At 38.2% G+C, this 19,667-nt stretch overlaps 1 protein-coding gene across 22 annotated transcripts in view; it reads left to right on the forward strand.

Moving 5' to 3' along the window:
• The window catches only part of JAKMIP3 (Janus kinase and microtubule interacting protein 3), a 197,999-nt gene that overhangs the window by 160,339 nt on the left and 17,993 nt on the right, over nucleotides 1–19,667 (forward strand). For 15 of the 22 annotated variants that reach the window (XM_030569991.1, XM_030569996.1, XM_030570001.1 and 12 more), the window contains 3 exons: nucleotides 592–795; nucleotides 1,390–1,455; nucleotides 4,047–5,356. In XM_030569991.1, the coding sequence (XP_030425851.1) occupies nucleotides 592–795; nucleotides 1,390–1,455; nucleotides 4,047–4,232 (456 nt within the window). In that variant the 3' untranslated portion in view covers nucleotides 4,233–5,356. Of the gene's footprint in view, nucleotides 1–591; nucleotides 796–1,389; nucleotides 1,456–3,142; nucleotides 3,216–4,046; nucleotides 5,518–19,667 lie in introns of those variants that run through there. The other 7 variants (XM_030570005.1, XM_030570006.1, XM_030570009.1 and 4 more) reach the window with 3 other exon arrangements.

The following is a 19,667-nucleotide window of genomic DNA, read 5'->3' on the forward strand; positions in this document are numbered from 1 at the left end:
CTATACATTGGAAGAGGACAGAATATACTCATTTAATATCTGGAAACCTTACAGTGTCAAGTAATTGAATGTCAATTCTTATTTCAGGAATATGCTGTGGGGCTGATTGTGCCCAAATCCTGGTTCCTGTACACCACTCCAGCAGTGTACAGAGACATAGAGGAGAGATGGAGTCAGGGACAATTCCACTGGCTCAGCAGTGTAAGGGGTATAGCACTGAGTACCCCAGTGTAAGGGGTAGTGCATGCCTGTAGTGCTCAGTACTACCATGATTCTGGAATGCACAAAGGCAGGTGAGCAGAGGCTGCTGCAAATGAGAGCAGTCCCTGGGGCTGCTCTAACTTACACTGGGGACCTTTTTGGCTGTCACTGCAGCCCAGAGTCCAGACAACAAGAAGCTGGCTTAAAGGAATCTTTGTTCTCTTCCTGATGGGCTATGCTTCTCAGGTGGTTCAGCACCGAGTCTGCCAGTGTCACTTCCAATTGCGTCGCTGCATGGGACAAGCCGTGCTCTCAATAACGTTGACAAAATCCTCGGCCCACCTGTAAGAGAAAAGGATAAGCTAACCGCCTTATTTTGATTTTGTCTAGCAAATTCTGGAATTAGAAGCCATGCTATATGATGCCCTGCAGCAAGAAGCTGGAGCCAAAATGTCTGAAATTCTTTCAGAAGAGGAGAAAAGCAAGCTGAAGAATGCTGTAGAGCAATGGAAACGCCAAGTTATGAGTGAACTCCGAGAGAGAGATGCCCAGATTCTGCGTGAAAGAATGGAGCTCATTCAACATGCACAGCAGGTACACATTGATACAAAGAGGTTTGTCTCCTGCGTTTTTAAGCATAATGAAAAGGTGAGCTCTGTCCCTTTCTTCTTGGCTATACTGCTTCTTTTACTTCTATATAAGAGGTAAGTATTATTTTATTATACTGAATGAGGATCAGTGTATATTTCAGCTTTGTGAATCAAATGTTTCCTTTAGTTCTTGTCCAGTTCCTTTGCCAGCAAGCCAATGTATCTGGGTGAAGTTAAAAGTAAGGGCTGAGATTTTCAATGTCACCTGGGGGATTTAGACACAGTTTCCCATTCATTTTAATTAGTATAGGGCATTCAAATCACTTGGGAGTTTTGAAAACTTCATTCATACCCTTCAGCTTTTTGGCCAGATTCTTATTCGCCTGGGCTATATCCCCAATATAAGCCCTGTATTTGTTTTTTCAATGTCTTTTTCATACAGTCATTGTATTGGATCAGGACACATCTACAAATGAAAACACAAATCAGTTTGCAACCACAATATGTCAGTTACAATCTCCTTTTTTTAAAAAAGATTCTCTTCCCAGTTCAGAAAACTTTGTTACTAACACATTGTTTTATGGTTTACATCTTACAGAGAATTAAGGAGCTAGAAGAAAGAATTGAAGGTCAGAAAAGACAGATAAAAGAATTAGAAGAAAAGGTATGGTAATATAAATGAAACATCAATGATAAGATATACATATATGTGGCTGTATATGCATATATCTTAAGAAAATAACCTTATCAAGAAAGTAAAGTTGCAAATAAATGTTCTTGTAATGTTGATTCACTCTTGCACTGTTGGTGTAGATGGTATTATTGCAAAATCTCATGTAAGAGCTGGACAAACCTCTAAAGACTGAGGTTTGCTTCAGTTAAACATGTGAAATTGTGATGCATTTCTGAAGTTTATCCAAACTTAGCCATGGCTATTTGGTCTGGAAAGCCTGTTCTCACCAGTTCTCTGTATTCTGATTGGATGGAAAGCACAATGACAGAGGCCTTTCCCCAGCTATTTGAATATTTGGGCTTTCAGTCTTGGCTGAAAACAGGAAGTGCAGAAACATATGAGGATAGAAAGAAACAAGTTTACTGGACCTTTTCAGATATTGGGATGGTTTGAGTTTAGGGCAAAGTTTCAAATCAGTTGTCATTTTATTGGAACTTGTGCCAATGTGAGAGAGGTTTTAGACGCAGTCTTTGTGGAAGACGCGGCCTTTTTCTCTCTTTGGGAAGCACCTAGCACGTGTACATTTTGAGTGCTACTATAGTGCAAATAAATAATAAAAATTAATAATAATTTCTAATAAACTTGTGAGCTTAAAAAAAGAAGATATCTGAGGAGATACATTAGCACAGTTCGGCATGTATCATTTCCAGGCTGCCTCGGTGTATAGCAGAATGATCTAATGCTGGAGCATGGAAAGGAGCATCTTGCATGTCAAAATAAACCCTTCTGGGAAAGAATGCTCCAAGGTTGCAGTATGATTTTTTCCTCTCTTCACCTCTTTTCACACAGACGTCCAGGACATGGGCTTGGTGTGGAGAACTATGCAGGTTTGGGTGGGGGAACCTATATAACTTGGAAGCAGGTCAGGGGAGTGCAGAGCATCACCTTTACAGCCACTTCTCACACCTTTGGTGTTGCTGTCCATATCTCCTATGTGAAGGTTCCAAACACACTGTTCTCAGCCTGTCATCAGCACTCCCTCATCCTGACACATTTGGAGTTGCCATGGGGCTCATTTCCCAGCATATAAGGAGATTCAGAGACTCCCATGCTGACCACTTCACCTGTCACCCTTCCACTCCACTCAACACAAGGGAATATCAGGGGTTTCATGACATAGAGGGCCTTCCTCAAATGTTGCACCAACTGTTGAATTTTACCCTAAAAGTATAATAAGCCACAGTAAAAGCATTTATTTCTAGGAATGGATGAATCTGTTCATATATAATAGCAATTTATCTGAACTTTCACCCAAAACTAGAACCAAACCTAAAGAAAAAATTTTTTTTGAAGCTTCAAAAGAGATAATTGCTTTCCTCCGACCCCTCATTTATTCCTGCCATTCTTGCTTCCAGCCTGGACAGGATGCATATGTGCAGGAAATCTCATGAGATTCTGCTCAGATTTGCAGACTCAAGAGGTTCAGTTGAGCAGTCAAAGACTCTGAACCTTTGGAAATTCAGCCATCACTACTTATTTCTCTTCCTTTCAAATGACAGTTTTGCCTTCCTCTTGTCTGTAACCATGGCTTATTTCTCACTAGACACACTGTAAATTCTTTTTCTCTTTCTTTCTTTCCTTCCTTCCTTTTCTCCTTCCTCCCCTATTTCCTTTTCAGTTTTTATTTTTGTTTTTATTTTTCTCTTTAGCTTTCATTCTTTGGTCATAGTTCATCAGCCCACGTACGGATGGTAAGTATTTTGTTTGCTGATTATCTCCTGTTTCTGGTCCAATTCTTGTCAACCTTCAGTGCTCTTCTATCACTATGCAGGCTGTATCTGTAGTGTTATCAGATCATCATCAAGTCACTTGATAATGGAAATATCTAAAGAATTTGAAACGTTTGGAAAAGAATAAGGCATCCTTAAATGTTCTCTGTATATAAGATGAACAAACTCTAATTTAAGATTGCTCCATGCAAAGGGAAGGACAAGGAAGGCACTAACTACTAAAGAAGTAAAAACAACCCACTAAGCTACTAGAAAATTGAAAAATAATGTCAGTTTATCGGTATTCACATGATGCCAGATTATATTCTGGCATGAAGAAGTTGCTATAGCTAGCCCTTATTCAGTAATCTTATTCAATATGAATCCATTATGTATTTTCAGTATCCAGCTAGCTTTGTATGATGCAGAGTTTGTGTTAGGCTGAGTCACTTCTGTAATCTTGTCATATTTTCAGATCTAACTGCCAGTAATTGTTTCCTTTAAAAGTATTATGTCTCAGGGAACCTTACATTGTTCGAATGTAAATTTTCCATTCTGTTGAGTGTGACCATGTCTTTAAGGAAATAATGGGAAATATTTGTTGGATACCATCATCTAATTGATGGCATTATATGGGACAATTCCTGCTGTACATACCATTTCAATAGATGCAAATCCCCTGTTATATGAATAATCTAGTTTAAGTTATCATAGATTGTGAATGTGAACCTTATAGATATTTTATGCATGATATTTTTTTTCCTGGATATACTTTCCTTTGATCCCATGTCTTTGAAAATTTTCTTGTTTCAGATTACTGAGGAAGCTAGAAATGCTTATATTCTTATTGAGAAAGACAGCAGTGGTTACCAACGTGAAATAAAAAAGAAGACATTACGAGTTCCAGAAGCCCAAATATATATTTTGTCACTGAAGACTAAGGATATAATCTTTTTGACCCTTTTAGACAATGAATTAGGATTTATGGGAATTTCTTAAAGTGGAGTCTGCTCTTCTGATGTCTATGACTGTACATTTTTATAAGCTAGAATTAGAACTGTCTAAGAAGAAAGCCCCAAAAAATAAAAAAATAATTAACTCTACAGGAAGCCCCATCTCTGCTGCTTGAAACAGCTTTCAGCTTTACATAAAAAGCAGTATACTAATTCAGATAAAGTGAATATATTTTGGTTCCCTGCTAAGCAGGTAGTAAACTTCTTCTGTAAAGAAGTGATCATGTCCTGTTTTATACGTCACTCATGTATATGTGTTACTCGTAGTTATTTAAATACATGTGTTGAAGGAAGATTTTAAAAAGAGTTCCAGACTAATCTATGATGAAAACATAAATGTGAATGAAATGAAACATTATATTCCAAGATGTTTTTCCTTCAGCTGAAATGGGAAGTAGAACTAATTCATCTGATAATTTCGGAAGAATTTATTTCTTTTCCATAGCACAGGGTATGTATAATGGTTTGTTGAGTATCCCAAGCACTTAATGATGGTGGGAAGGTGTGTCTACAAAGTTCTGAACCTTCAGAATGTGAAGGTTTCATTTGGTTCTGAAGTTTCAGCAAACTATGCTCTTTAACACTAAGAGAAAAATGGCACAATAATGTATAATGCACTTAAGTTCCTCAATGAAGATGAAGCATTCAACAGTGTCCCATGGAAACTTTGAACCTGTAAAGGGAATAGAAGTGAAAATGTGTCGTCACTGATCTGAATGTCTAGAATGTTGGAAGGTGGGAATGTGTGTAAAAAAGATGTGATTAATTTGAGAAAAGAAAGCACAAGCAAGGACGGTGGAAGTCCCTGATTGTATCTCTTGGATTTAAATGTCAGAAAAATGAAGAAAAAAAAAAGTCTTCTGTAGAAAGATCTACAAAGGAAAGACTCTGAAAGAAAGCACACAAATGTACTTCACCAAAAAGTAACAAGAGAAATTGAAACAAAATGCCAACATCTGGATTTACCAATGAATATATAAAAAGCATCTCATCTGGCCTTTTCCACAACTGCTGTGTATCTAAAATGGGGAGCAGAGAGATGATGAAGAAATTGTATCTATGCTTTGGAAAGCGTGACTGAAAAAGCAAAACTAAAGAAGTTACTGAAAGGTAAGAAGAAATATCTAGCAAATCACTGATTTGCTTACACTTTTGTAAGTACAAGAATAGGGTTTAATCCTGCAGTCGTCACACAAGTCAGCGTTGTTTTAAGTACAGTATAGCGGAAACTCTGACCTGATCAGTATTTGTTGTAAATGTTATGTATCCACTTTTCATTTTAGGCAGTGGCCTCATGTATTATATTTCAGTATAATAAATAACAAATGATCATTTTATTCTCTAGATCCATGTTTCCTCTTAATCAAAAATACTTTTAAACTTACCAAAGACTCTCAAATTTGTACAAACCCACAGACAATCATATACATGTAACGGAAGTGAATAGTTGTTTCCTTTTGGGATGTAAAAGACTGAAAACTTGCCTAGATAACGCATATCTGTTTAACACTTTAACACAGCTTTTCTTTAGTGGAGTAATTTATGCTGGTGCTTAGTTATCTCTGTGTGCTTATCAAGAAGAGAACTGTGCCTGTTGTTTAAATTCAACCACAAAATTATTTGAAATTGGTTTTGTTTCAAGTCTGTGCTGCATGATTCAGAGGAGGGACTTGAAGGGAGTGTCCCACATCTCAGGTGAGTGTCTTAACCAGTGGACTCTAGAAGTCAGTCTTTCTCTCTCACTTTGTCCCTGGCCCAATGAATATTTAATTATTTATACCCAGCATAGACTGAGAGAGACAGAGACTGACTCTAGAGCCCTGAAAAAAAATTACTGTTTTTTGGCCGGCTCTACAGTTCATTGGTGTAGTAGTAAGCAGAGTAATCACAATAATGCCTACGTACTTCTTTTGCAGTTCCCACTAAAGTGGGAACTGAGTCATTATTGCTTTATATCCAGCTCACATCATTGTATTCCAGTTCTACAAGGTGAAATTTGTTTTCGTGAGTTCAGAGTTCAGTCATTGCATTAGAGCTAGTGCCCAGATTTTGGCTCTGCCATACCGTTTAGAATGCATCTGAGTGAATATGCGCCACTCAAAACCAAACCTTGCTTTTGGGTTCAGAATGGGGAAAGTCGTGCTAATTCACACACAATCTATTTAGAACTTTGGATCCTGTGAACCATGCAAACCAGGTTTTATGCAAAACTTTTCGAACCCATTTTGCACTGAGCTTGTCAGTTTGCACAGCTCTTATCAGATGGTCAGGAATTTTCTGATGAAACTTATTTAACCAGTAAAAATGCTGATTCACTGAACCAAAATTGTTTGAGAAAGGGTCAATTTCAGTCACTCTCCTGATTCAAAACATTTCTAAAAAAAAGTTTTGAAATTGTGAAAACATCCTGTTTGACACTTCCATATATCAATTTTGTTTTAAAAATTAGGTTGATTTGTGCTAAAAAGGGTTTTGTTTTGTTTTTAAAAAGGTCAAAATCTGAATGAAATGTTCCACAATAATCAAACAAAACATTCTGATTGACCCAAGCCAGAAATGTTTCCAAGATTATCAGTTTGCAAACATTTCTGAGATTTTTGACTTTTTGTCCAGCTTTGGGATGGGAAATTTTTTTTGCTGTCTTAAAAAGTCTTTCAGAATGGGAAAAATATTTGCCATCCAGCTCCATACAGAAGCATTAGAAGAAACTATTCCCTAATTACCATTGTTTTCAATGAGATTATCATGATAGATTATAACTCAATTACTGCAATCCATCATATCACCGTTAGCAGAAGAGGACTAAAATATAAGCATTTTCTCTTTCCATTTCACCCATAAGTCCCTCCTCTTGTAATTTTTTTCAGTTATGTTTAGTTTTTTAATAAGAGTTGGAATCAAGGCAGAAAGATCAGATCTTGATTTGAATTTCCCCAAAGTTTAAAGGTGTTTGTATGCAGGGTATTGGTTTGTCCCATTTATTTAACTTTTTTAAAAATTTAAACAGATAAGGGAGAGTACAGACAGTTTGCATAGGACAAATAGGAAGTGTTATAAATGATCATTGTGAATTGGTACTGTCAGATTTAGTATTGCATATTGTTCTCATACAGTTACAGGTACATAAATTGCTGTCGTTCATTCTTATGAATGTACCCTTCTTTGTGTCATTTTCTTTGAACCCACAAGTCAGTCCAGTGTCCCAAAGGAGCTAATATGTCTCAAATTTAGCAGTCTAACACCTTAGAGACAGGGAGAGCACAACTGCTAAATTATGCTCAACCAGCCAATGAGAGCAATGTGATTTATATCCTTGGCAGCACATGACAAGAAGCTCAATGAAATAAGATAAAGAAAAGTGTAATCAGATTAGAACTACAGCTAACCAGAAACTTGGGGTGACTGAGGTAAAAGGCGACAATGGGGAAAAACAACCACCACAGACTCCTAAAGACAGCAAAGATAAACTGGTTCCAGTCAACCCAAAACTTTGCGTATTCCTCAAATTTTTCTGAGGTTTGTGCACTGTTGTGCTTCCTAGTTATTGCTGGCATGGGAAATGGATTACAGTGGAGAGAGCCTGAAGCTAATGGAGGGTAAGAGTATTTATACCCCACTATATATTTAACAAGTGCTACGGTATAAGGATGTTAACATGAGTGGCTCTGGCGCTAAAGGAAAAAATGAAGGCTTCAGCCATAAAGTAACCTCGTCAAAAAAGTCTCTCTACCAGTCTAGATTAACAACAGTGAATATTCTCAAATCATACATCTCCTCATTTATACATTTATATGCATTCCCATCTACATACTTGTGATTGGTGATAAATATACAGTAAAAGCTGTGTTATCTGGCACTTTATCAACCAGAAAACTCTGTTAACTGGCATTTCTGATATCTCCCATTACAAATCTTTAATCTAGTAACTGGGACTAGTATCCTGCCCAGGAGGTTATGCAGTTGCACATTCTGCACTCTACTTTTATGCAAAAGAGGCAGAAGACAACTAAGCAAGCTGATATCAGGAATTTATTCAAAAAAAAGCAGCTTCCAAGGTGTGTCATAGGGTCATTACAGATTCAGTCCAGTCTCCTATATCTTCTAAATCTACAATGATAATTAATGTTGATAATGATGACCCCGAAGTACTGCGAGATCCTGAAGTTTTTTCTGAATCATCAAAGAAAGATTAAACTATGTTCAGTATGGTTTTAGTGTTAAGTGTATTTTTAGCGATCTGGGTGTATGCCATGCACTGCCCATAGTGATATGTAGTGTCATAAGATAACCTAGTGTATAGAAAACTTTACCTGTGTACACCTAAGTGCTTCAAGAAACCAACCACTCTACAGTGCAGTACTACTGTTGGATTGGTGAGTATCTGTATACTATTTTATACATTATTCGTTTTATTGTATTCTAATTCTTGGAAAATTTGTATTCCATTGGTAGGTATAACTCTTAATTAACTGGAATTTTTGACTAACCAACGCCCCCCGTTCCCTTGACATGCCGGATAACAAAGCTTTTACTGTACATTGTATATCTATAAGCATAAAATGTGTACCCTTATTCTATCATCTCATTAGATTTGCATCTGTTGCAAATACAAGATGTCTCAAAACGTAATTAGGGCTTCTTGAAAATTTTTGTTTGAAACTATTTTTCAACAAAAAGTTAGGTTTTCAAAACTCAATTATTTTTTTCTCCAAAAAGTATTTGTTCTTCACGGAAAATTTTGATTTTTCATCAAAAACCCAAGTATCCCAAACTAAAATGTTCTCAGATTTCTGCTTAAAACTGAAAAATTACTATCTGCCACTCTACTTCATTAATATGTGTTCACTCCCACATTTTCACTTTGGTAGAGAGCTTTGGTGAATAGGGTTTTTATGAGCTGAAATGAGCCTTTAACCACACATCATGTCTAAATTTCAGTGCGCAGCTCAAATGCAGCCCTTTTGGTTATTGAATGTAAATGAGGCCAGACAATTCTTCACAAACAGTGAGACATGTTTTGGTAACTGGAAAGGGTGAGTGTCATTGGAGTAATTTCCAAGACATAGGACTAATCATCAGAATCAGCCACAGGAGGGAGCTACAACCAAAAAATAAACAAACTGTACAATATTTTTTGCTTTTGTGTTTTGTCAGGTTGCTTGCTTTGTTACATAGTTTGAAGTTTTAGGATGATTGTGCTCTCTTAATTCTTTTGTATAATGTGTATTTAAAATTATACTTCAGATCTTAGAACTGTAAGGATAGGCACTGTTTGCACAAGTTAAAATAAGTAAATACCTTCAGGTAATACTACTCAAAAATCTAGCCATTGTAGTTCAGCCAGAGAAAAGCAATCATTCATTTTCCTACATTTCAATCGTATAAACTAGTGTATCTCTTGAAGTACCAGTTGGCTGACAAAAATGAATTACTTAGGGATACCTTTTCATTGTGATGTGCAAGTAGTTACAGTCCATTCTTGTTAATAGTCAAAGGAAGTATACAGTTTAGTGGAAACTTGGCCTTAAACACACTGAGCTGTGTGTGTATATGCGTACCTGTGCCTGTGTATTATGTACAGAGCTCTGTGTCACTTGAAATCTTGTCTCTTTCACCAATAGAAGTTGGTCCAATCACATTTATTACCTCACCCACCTTGTCCCTCTATTATATATAACACACACAAAGACACACACACCCACACACAAACACACATGCTTTATGAAATAAGACTTTCAGAACTAAACCTCAGCAGTTGCCAGTAAGCTGAAATCACACACACACACACACACACACACACACACACACACACACACACACACACACACACACACACACACACACATGACCAAAATAGTACCTTCACACCCAATCGCCTACCTGCAGGCCCGTGTTTTGTGAGTGCAATTACATATTTATGCATATCCACACATTGAGCAAAATCCTAAGAGGTGCTGAGTCTGCATCCCTGACCCCCTTCTGCACCCCACCCCCCTGCCCTAGCCCTGATCCCCCTCCTGCGCTCTGAGTCCCTCCATCCCAGCCCAGAGCACCCTCCTGCACCCCCACTCTCATCCCAGCCCCACCCCAGAGCCCACACCCCCAGCTGGAGCGCTCACCTACCCCACCCTCGTTCCACAGCTGAATTTTGGTTATGGAGGTTTCATGACATTGATGGGGGTTAGTTCCAGCTGGAGCAAAGCTGTGAACACTTTTTCAATGATTTTTGCCCAGAAATGGGAGGTTGGAAACATCACAGTAATTTTCAAGGTCACTGGCATTCCTTGTTGGTTTCTTGAGAAGTGACTGCACTATTGCGTGCTTCAGGAATGTAGTTAGCTGACTTTCCCCAAAATAATCATTAATAATTTTGATCAGTAGAGGTCCTAACTGGGTCCTGGCATGGGCAGGGATCCTACATGGCAGACTGCGTGTTCCTCAGAGCTTCTAGTCCTTGTATTTGTTAGATAGGTCTACATTCTATTAGGGATGTTGGTATGGACTCAGCTTTATCAGGTAAGAAAGGATTTGAAAAGAATCCATTTCATGCAATGTCTCTAAATAGATCTTGGGCATAATACATTTTGCTATTTAAATTATGATCATTACAGTGAATATTTTACACTGTCACTAAATTAGGTGTATTATACTAAAGATGATCTGAAAGCCAATGGATTGCATTGTTTAGTGAACACAGATGTGGCTACCGTTGCAGGGGATCATGGCCATTTACACTGGAGCTTAGTTTGTCACTATGACCCTATTTCTTTTTGTAGATAATTAGCTTTCTTTAGATTGGTTTGTTTAGTAGACAATCAAATTGCTCCTTTTATTGTTGTGCCTTACGTTCCAGAAGTGATTATTTTGTTGTTGCTTTTAGGAAGCCAGGAAGAAAAATTTTCCATAGAAGCTCCATGAGGGCACAGGCACTGATTTTTGTTTTTGCCGATGGGTGCTCCTGTCTGCCCCCTCCCCTCTTGAAGTGGCATGTGGGGCCTCAGGGGGAGGAGACCAAGTTGGGGCAGAGCCATGGGGGAAGACACCAAGCGGAGGCAGAGCCTCGGGGCTGAATTCAGACAATGCAGGAGGTGGGGCCATTGTCTGGGAGCTAGGGCCCACAAAAGAATAATCCAGCCCCCTGTTTTTTTCTGTGGGTGCTTGAACCCTGGAGGCCACAGAGTCAGTGCCTATGCATGGGGGAATTTCTGAACGACAAGTGCTTGAGTTTCACTTTATTATCTTATCAGTTGCACTCTTTACATAAATTTCATACATTTTGTTTTTAAAAATAGCTGTAACTGGCTTATTTTACAGGGGCAAATTCTGCTCATCTTTGCACTGGTGTAAATCTTGAGTAACTTTTTTGACCTCAACACAGAGCAGACTTTGGCTCAAAGTATGTGAACTATATTACTCTGAAAGCATTTTCATACAGATAAAGAAACTGCCTATGTGTATAAAAGCAAAGGATGTCTGGCTGCACAATACTTCTGCTTCAGTGTTTCACCCATTTTAAACAAACGGAAATGCACTGAGATGACAATGCCGACCTGAATTTACATCTAGAGATGAGATTAGATAAAGGTCCTGAGGCAGGAATAATGACATCATTATTGCTTGAGGACAGTTTAAGCACAGTGCAGAATTGAAGCACAGCTGGGGAAGCTATTTGGTCATGGAGAGGTTTCAGTTCATAAAATAAGAGGCTGCTATTCACTATTTTAGTGATTCCTACTGGCAGACAATTTGAAAAAGATCCTGCTGCATTTCTGCTTGTAATTTAAGCATTTGTTTTATTATTGTCATCATTTAAGATGCTATCTCAGTACCAAACAAACCTTCATGACAGGACACTTTGTTAAATTGAACTTGACATATGTAAAAACAAAATAGAAAATTTAAATGGCTACTGCATGATTCGTAAGTTGAAAAATATGCAATTTCATACTTTGACTATGAAATATAGTTCTTAAAATGTTAAGCAGCCAAGACCAAAAATATTTTATTGAGGGCCTCTCTCAAAAACAATCCTATGCTATTCTTTAGCATTGTTTGTGTCTATATACCCAGATCAGTAGTGTGTCCTGCACTGATTATATGTAACTGTCTGGGAATTAACACTTTGAAGTCTGTGCTTGGGTAGTATATTATGTGGCTAATGGATAATATTTCTACTAGCTGTTGTCATGTAGCTGTACTTCCAACTGATTTTTTAAAAATAATCAAATTGCATAGAATGCTGAATGCAACCAGATAAAAATCACTATGTGAAATAAACCTGAGGTGCGGGGTGGGTAGGATGACCGGACAGCAAGTGTGAAAAATCGGGACAGGGGTGGGGGATAATAGGAGCCTATATAAGAAAAAGACCCAAAAATCGGGACTGTCCCTATAAAATCGGGACATCTGGTCACTCTAGGGGCAGGAGGCTTGTTTCAGACCAGTCCAGAGGAGATGAGCATACATGTCTAAGTACATTACAGAATATGTGCATGTATTTCTCAGCACTCCACTTGGAAAGCACGGCCCTGGGAGTTCTAATAACACTCATGAAAACGGCAGCACATACTTTGCCTCTACGCTCTGTAGAGGCTGTGTCCAGTAGTTTGCACATTCTGCAGCAGATACTGCTAAATGAAGCTACTGAAAACTCAGTGATGTCACCACAGAGGGGCCAGTTCACATATTTTCTTTGGGTTTTATCTGTTCAGTTTCTCATTCCATGGTGAGTTTTACTTTGAACTTCAGAGTTAAATGAGCCCAAAACATAAATGTAAAACTCAGTCTAAATGGTGCTGAGTTTTACCTGGTTTCCTATAAAAGGCACATGAGACCATGAACTTCACACAGTTACAACACAAAACCATTATTCAGTCCAGGGTTTTGCAAAACATGGTCTGCATTCACTCAGAAAGAATCACAAATATTTTCATACCCTTAGTCTGAGTTTTGAATTGGTAACAAAACTTGAAACCAGAGAAAAATTCGTGTCAGTTTCCAGTCACACTGTAAAGGTTTTGGGAAGTTCTTCTACTAGACTATTTTCAGCATTATTTCCTGAGTGTAAAAGTAAGATTGTGGCAAGGTCATTCTTGCCTCATCTCTTTGGAAACTAAGCTGTCTAGTCTAAAATAAAAGATCTGAAAAACTATTGTTACTTTATCTGACCTGAGATGCAGTACTTTGAGATCCACACAGGAAAAGAGCACAACAAGAGAGGTATTATTATTGCTAGAATTAAAGATGGACCTGGACTGCAAAGCTCAGATGCACACGTGGACTCTCCTGAAGTTCATTGTTGCTCACATCTGATATTCGGTTCAGGTCCATTTCTTCTTGTTACAGTGCTTGGACAGATTAAGAACTACTAGACAATCCCAGTACAATGTTTTATTTGTTTAAACATCTCAGGAGTCACCTAGACATCCATTCTAGTTGTTGCTATGACTGTTTTGTATAAGACCAGTTTAGAAATGCCCTTTCACGTATGATGGCATTAAATTCACCAATAAAAGCTTCCCTCCATATTTAAAGTTCTCTAAAATATTGTGCATATTAATAGCACTGATTCTTTGCAGCGCCTACTTACCCTGTCGCAGCACAATGAGCTCCTATTGTCATCCCTCCTCTGGAAAGACTCAATTTTGGGTGTGTCAGGCTTTCATAAAATACAGGGTTAAAACCTCAATTACCATTTAAAAGGGTCCTTACATCTGTTAAGCTTCTTCACAGCTGTTGCATTTGAGGCAGTTACAGTATTTATTGGTAAAGAATTGATTGTTCCCATCTGCCAGTGATTCTCTGTGATGTCCTTGGTATGAGGCACATAACAAACTATTGTTTATTCTGTTTAGTCATATTTGTGTTTGTAGTCCAGAAAGCTTTAAATGGCTTCAGGATAGAGATTGTCATTGGAAAACGAAAACTTAGCTGGTAGAGACATTTTAGCATACCAAGAGACTAGATAACCTCTACGTGACATGACTGATTCTTGACATGCTTTGTTGGTTAAACAAATGCTGCAGCAGTGGAAAAAAGTTTCCAAATAATAATAGAAGGGTTAAGGAGAGTGGGTTTCCAGAGTTGTCTCAGAGAACAATAAAAGAGGAAAGTGTTCTGATCAGCTTGATAGTGACACAGTTTTCAATGAGTCACATTTTTAAAAAGCTACAGTGTAATTAGATGTGTCTCCCATCTATCTCAGCAGGTGGGGAGAACTTGATGGGGCCAACTGTGATGGGGGACACTCACTAAGGGATACTATGTTGAGCCTCTCCGTGGCACATATTGCCCAGCTGAGGGGGAGGGGTGCTGATAGGTCAGTATTCCCCAGCTCCCAGGACTTAACCTTGCACGGGGGCCAGGTAGAGCCTCTTTCGGCTCCATTCCAACAGTCCCACCTTTCCCACCAGAGCTAGGAATGGGAACCCGGACAGACAGATCCTGAAGGACTAGCCAATTGCCCATTTGGGGGTCAGGAAGGAATTCTTCTCTCGTGGGCCAACTGGCAGAGGACAGGGGAGTTTTTTGCCTTCCTTCCAGCACCTTCAAGCCACAGTGGATTAAGCAGGAATGTGCTTAGTACCTAACTGAAGTACTGGGCTGATTTGTTTATTCTTCACAACTTGTGACCAGTTTCCAGTGTGATTAAGAGAGTAAAATGAACAGTTTCCAGAGGTAAAAGACCTGGGATTTTGGTGATGGGTTAGGGTGAGACCTTGCAGCCTTTGCATGTTGAGGTCAGACCTTGTGGCCCTTGCAGGCCGAGGTCCCCACTCTTCTGTACCCTCTCTCCCCCTAGTCGAGGGGAGTGGTGCTTTGACTCAGAGAGAGCAGAGTCCTGAGGGGTAGGCTAAAGAGAACCTACCCGGCATTATTTATATGGTAAAGTGACCTGTAATGCTAATTAAATGTCTGGTACAGGACAGTGTGGGTAATGGGTGGGTAGCGCCCCTCCTCTGTGTTAAAGTTTAATAAAAGTTGTGGCCTGGCACTTAATTCCATGTATGTGTCTGTCCTTGTTTTGCTGCTGCATCTGCCTCAAACAGTTTTCCTTCATGTGGGTGTTATTTTAGGGGAAGGGGTGTATAGTATTCTTTTCTGTAGGATAAAATCAATAGATTATCATTTTGTAAATGGAATCCAAACTCATTGTTAGCTAAATACTGAACTGGGATGTGCTCTTCATGAATCTAGGCCAGTGAGTATATTTTTGAATAAGTACAGGCTTTTTACTGAATTCTTTTAAAAATAATCATTGGCCCACAAGTCTTAAAATTTCAAGCTTTAAAAAAATTCTGCTTCTTAGCACTGGCAGTTCCCAGTGACATAACAAGCAGATTTTATGATTTAACTACTATCATTACACAGATGAAGGCCATACAGAACACTGCAAACTCAGTATTAGCCCAAAGTAAGGGTTTAATTAGCTATTAAAGCTGTTGTGTTTAACATCATACTATGTCTTAATTTTAAAAGCATTACATTTGTGAATCACTAATGATATATTACTTATTTCTCAGTAATTCCAATTTTTATTCTTTTTGCTGACTATAATATTTCTTTCCAAGCCTTGCAACAATCAAAGGAAGGTTTTAAATTGACATGTTATAACAATGAATAGTAAAAAACATGCATAGATTATTGAGGGCTTTTTATCTGGTTCCTGACAGTGGCCTTGGTCACCTAAGTAGCATTTTGTCATTGCACCCTTTAATCAGAACCAGCATTTCTAGATTCCATTACACAGTCCAATTGGAGTGATCTTCAGCTTTCACTATCTCTTCATCACACTGAGATCCCTCTTCACAGAGCAACTATCACACATTACATTTGCACTATAAACAGCTCTTGCAGGGAAGCATATTTCACGTCAAGTTCTGAAAGCCAATGCATATTTTAAAGCTATATCTCCCAGTGCTCCCTGGGACTTTAGACGTGTCAAACACACAATACTGTCTACTTCTAGCAATCTCAAGAGAAGATCCTCAAAGTGAGAATTCTGCACTTTCTACAACAAAACAAACTATAAGTATTTCTATATTTTCCCCAATGTTAACAGAATTCTACATTTTGTAGAAATTAGAAACACTTCTATAGGGACAGACATCTTATCTACTACATGGACACTTAATCCACCCCTTTTCTAAGAAGATATAATCATGTTTGATTCTCCTGTCCTGTTTTTTGGGTATTCAAACTTTTAGGGAACCTATTTGTATGGTTATTATTTAAAAAATCATTGTAGTCCATATGAAACAGAAAAAGCCAGGGGCCCGAATCATCAGCAAATATTTGAAATGTTTGGAAATTAACTTACATTGTACTTAAACTTTTTTTAAAATAGGAAATAATATTCATCTCTATAAATAAGAAGGAAGTGTGGTCAATGGTTAGATCAGATAACTTTTATACATCTTATTTTCCTTATCTGTAAATTGGAATATTAATGCCCAATGGTACTCACTTTTTAAAGCACTTTGAGATTTATTATTGATTTTATATTACCTGCTACTCACTAAATGCTGGATTCAAACAAATATTTATATGGCTTCTAACCCTAAAATATTGTGGCTGTGTTGGTATTACGTTGGTAAGAGGAATTCAAGGGTACACCTCAAACTAATCTCTTTGGATTTATACCAGTATAACTGACATCAGAATCTAACCCTAATGAAAATACAAGCCCAAATTCTAATTTCAGTTACAGGTTTAAATCCAAACCATGCACTTCATAATTATATTCATTTATAATCATCTCATAAGAGCATTTTCTTTTTCTTTTCTTTTTCCCAGCACATTAGCCACCTCATGCTGAATGCTTGAGAGAATGTGTCTATATTTACAAATAAATATACCCTTTAACTCTTCATTCACCTAGTGCCTGATCCAAAGCCAGCTGAAGTGAATAGGAGACTTCCATTGACTGTAGCGGATATTGGATCAGGCCCTGAGTTCACAAATTAAAATACTAAAAGACTTTGTTTTAAACTACATATTTCCACATAAAAATAGGTAAAAATACCTATTTCCAGAGGACCAGATCTGACATATTGGTGGGTCGGGAAACCTGGCCACACTGAAGTCAATGCCAAAACTCCTATTGATTTCAGTGGAACCAGGATTTCACCCCTTTACTCATATCAATTAATGTCTTACTCCATGAATAATTCAATTGACTTAACTGGGACTACTTGTAGAGTAAGGTACAATTCAGTATGAGTAAGGATATCACTAACTGGCCTTGAGTTTAGGTGCTTTTTCTAATCTAGGCAAGTCTCCAGTATTTTAGAATCTGTAATTGCAATGTCTTTAATATTTGCTTGTGACAGGTTTGTAGTGTCCTGTCTTCCTCCTCTTGTTAGCTCTCCTGCAATTGATTCTTACTCCTTTCACATCTTAGCAGAAATCCTTTAAAAAGCTTATACACTGGTCAGTCAAAACAAACCATTTACATAGCCCCCGCGTCCCTTTATTTGCATTTAGTGGTTATGTCAAGGTTGTTGGGCTTTTTTAATAAATTATTGAACTGTTCTTTTCCCCTGAATCATTTTAAGGGTCAAAGATGAAAGAGATTTGAAATCTCATTTATAATCTAATCAGTTTTGTCTCACTTTTGTGCTGTGAATGGAGAAATATAATTTGTCAGTTTGCTGAGCCATTTAATTCTATTTTTTATTATTGCATATGTCATAACTATGCATAACTTATGAGTTTATTTTAAAATTATATTTGTTTTTTCAGTAGACTTATCTGTTTAAAGAGTGTCATCTCTTTTTCAGTGCAAGACATATTTAAAATAAATTCCATAGTGGGGCAGACATTCTGAGTTAGCAAATATGAATAAGAATCCCCTTAAACAATTTAGTATATCTGATAAATGTTAGGGGCATTTTTTTTAAAGAAAAAGCATAAGTTATACATGCAGTGAAATGAGAAAATTGCTTTAGAGGAAATTCAAACACTGGTCTATATTAATGGGCGTCCATAGGACTTCAGAGATTGGAAGATTTGAGTATGATTTTCCAAAGTATTTGCTCTGCCTGTTCATTCAAATCCAGATTATAATGAACAAATCCAATTTACTTAAACACAAACCATGAAGAAATAAATAATTAAACTGATAGCTACATTTCAGTCACTTTGTGGGGTATTTTTGTTTGGTTGTTTTGGAATGTTAACCATCCGTTTGCTAAGCAATCTCTGATCCCTCTATTTTTTGTTTGCTTTGATTCTTTTGTTGGGAAGTACAATTAGTTTGTTCATATTAACGTGCATAGTTGAACTCTGAAGTACAATTACAGTCAATGTTCTGATACTTTCTAATATAAATGTGATTTGGATACATTACCTCAGGGCCTGACCCTATAAACCTAACTCATGCGACTAGTCCCATTTAGCTCAACAGGACTAATTGTATGACTAATTAGTATGCATCATGAGTAAGGGTTGCAGATTCAAGGCTTTATACATTAACAGGTTACTTATGGTGGATATAATGCTTTTGGACATATTAAAGATAACTCTGGCAGTGCTAGTCACTAGACCTGTCATATGATACATTTACAAAGTGCTGCTAATATACCAAAAGAGCTTATGTATGGCTGCCCCAACATGGTTCACCATGGAGCAGTAGTGGTTAGGAAACTCCTTCCCTAACACCTTCCAGAGTATAAGCTAGGCTAGGGGTCAGCAACCTCTGGCACATGTCTTGCCAGGGTAAGCACCCTAGCGGGCCGGGCCAGTTTGTTTACCTGCTTCATCTGCAGGTTCGGCTGATCACGGCTCCCACTGGCTGCAGTTTGCTGCTCCAGGCCAATGGGAGCATCAGGAAGCTGCGGCCAGCACATCCCTCGGCCTGCGCTGCTTCCCGCAGCCCCCATTGGCCAGGAGTGGCGAACTGCGGCCAGTGGGAGCCGTGATCGGCCGAACCTGCGGACATGGCAGGTAAACAAACTGCTCCGGTTCTCCAGGGTGCTTACTCTGGTGAGTCACATGCCAGAGTTTGCCAAGTCCTGGCATAGACTTTGTAACATTTAAATTGGACTTTGCAAATATAACAGAGGGGAGAAAACTAGCATTTAAGAAAGCCAGATAGTATGTGTGTGAGGTGAAGACAGCATGTTCTCTCTATCTGCTTCACGCCAACAACACCTACAAGCCAGCAGAAGACCATCCATATGAGCTCTGCATAGTCAGGGTTCTGCAGATTTCTGAGGATTAACATAGAACAGGAGAAGTTGTCTCCCCTGAGTATCTGTTTTCTGTGGCTCACTTCTATTGGACTCATCAGATTTCTCAGTGGAAATCTGTGCAACAGTTAATTCTGCTAGAATCAGCTTTCAGACTCCTCTCTGGCTATTAACTACCCCGAATGACTGCAAAGGGAAAGACCATTCCAAATACAGCCCAATATCCTTTG

The sequence above is a fragment of the Gopherus evgoodei genome, chromosome 7 (assembly GCF_007399415.2).
Source record: "Gopherus evgoodei ecotype Sinaloan lineage chromosome 7, rGopEvg1_v1.p, whole genome shotgun sequence".
Classification (NCBI taxonomy): Eukaryota; Metazoa; Chordata; order Testudines; family Testudinidae; genus Gopherus; species Gopherus evgoodei.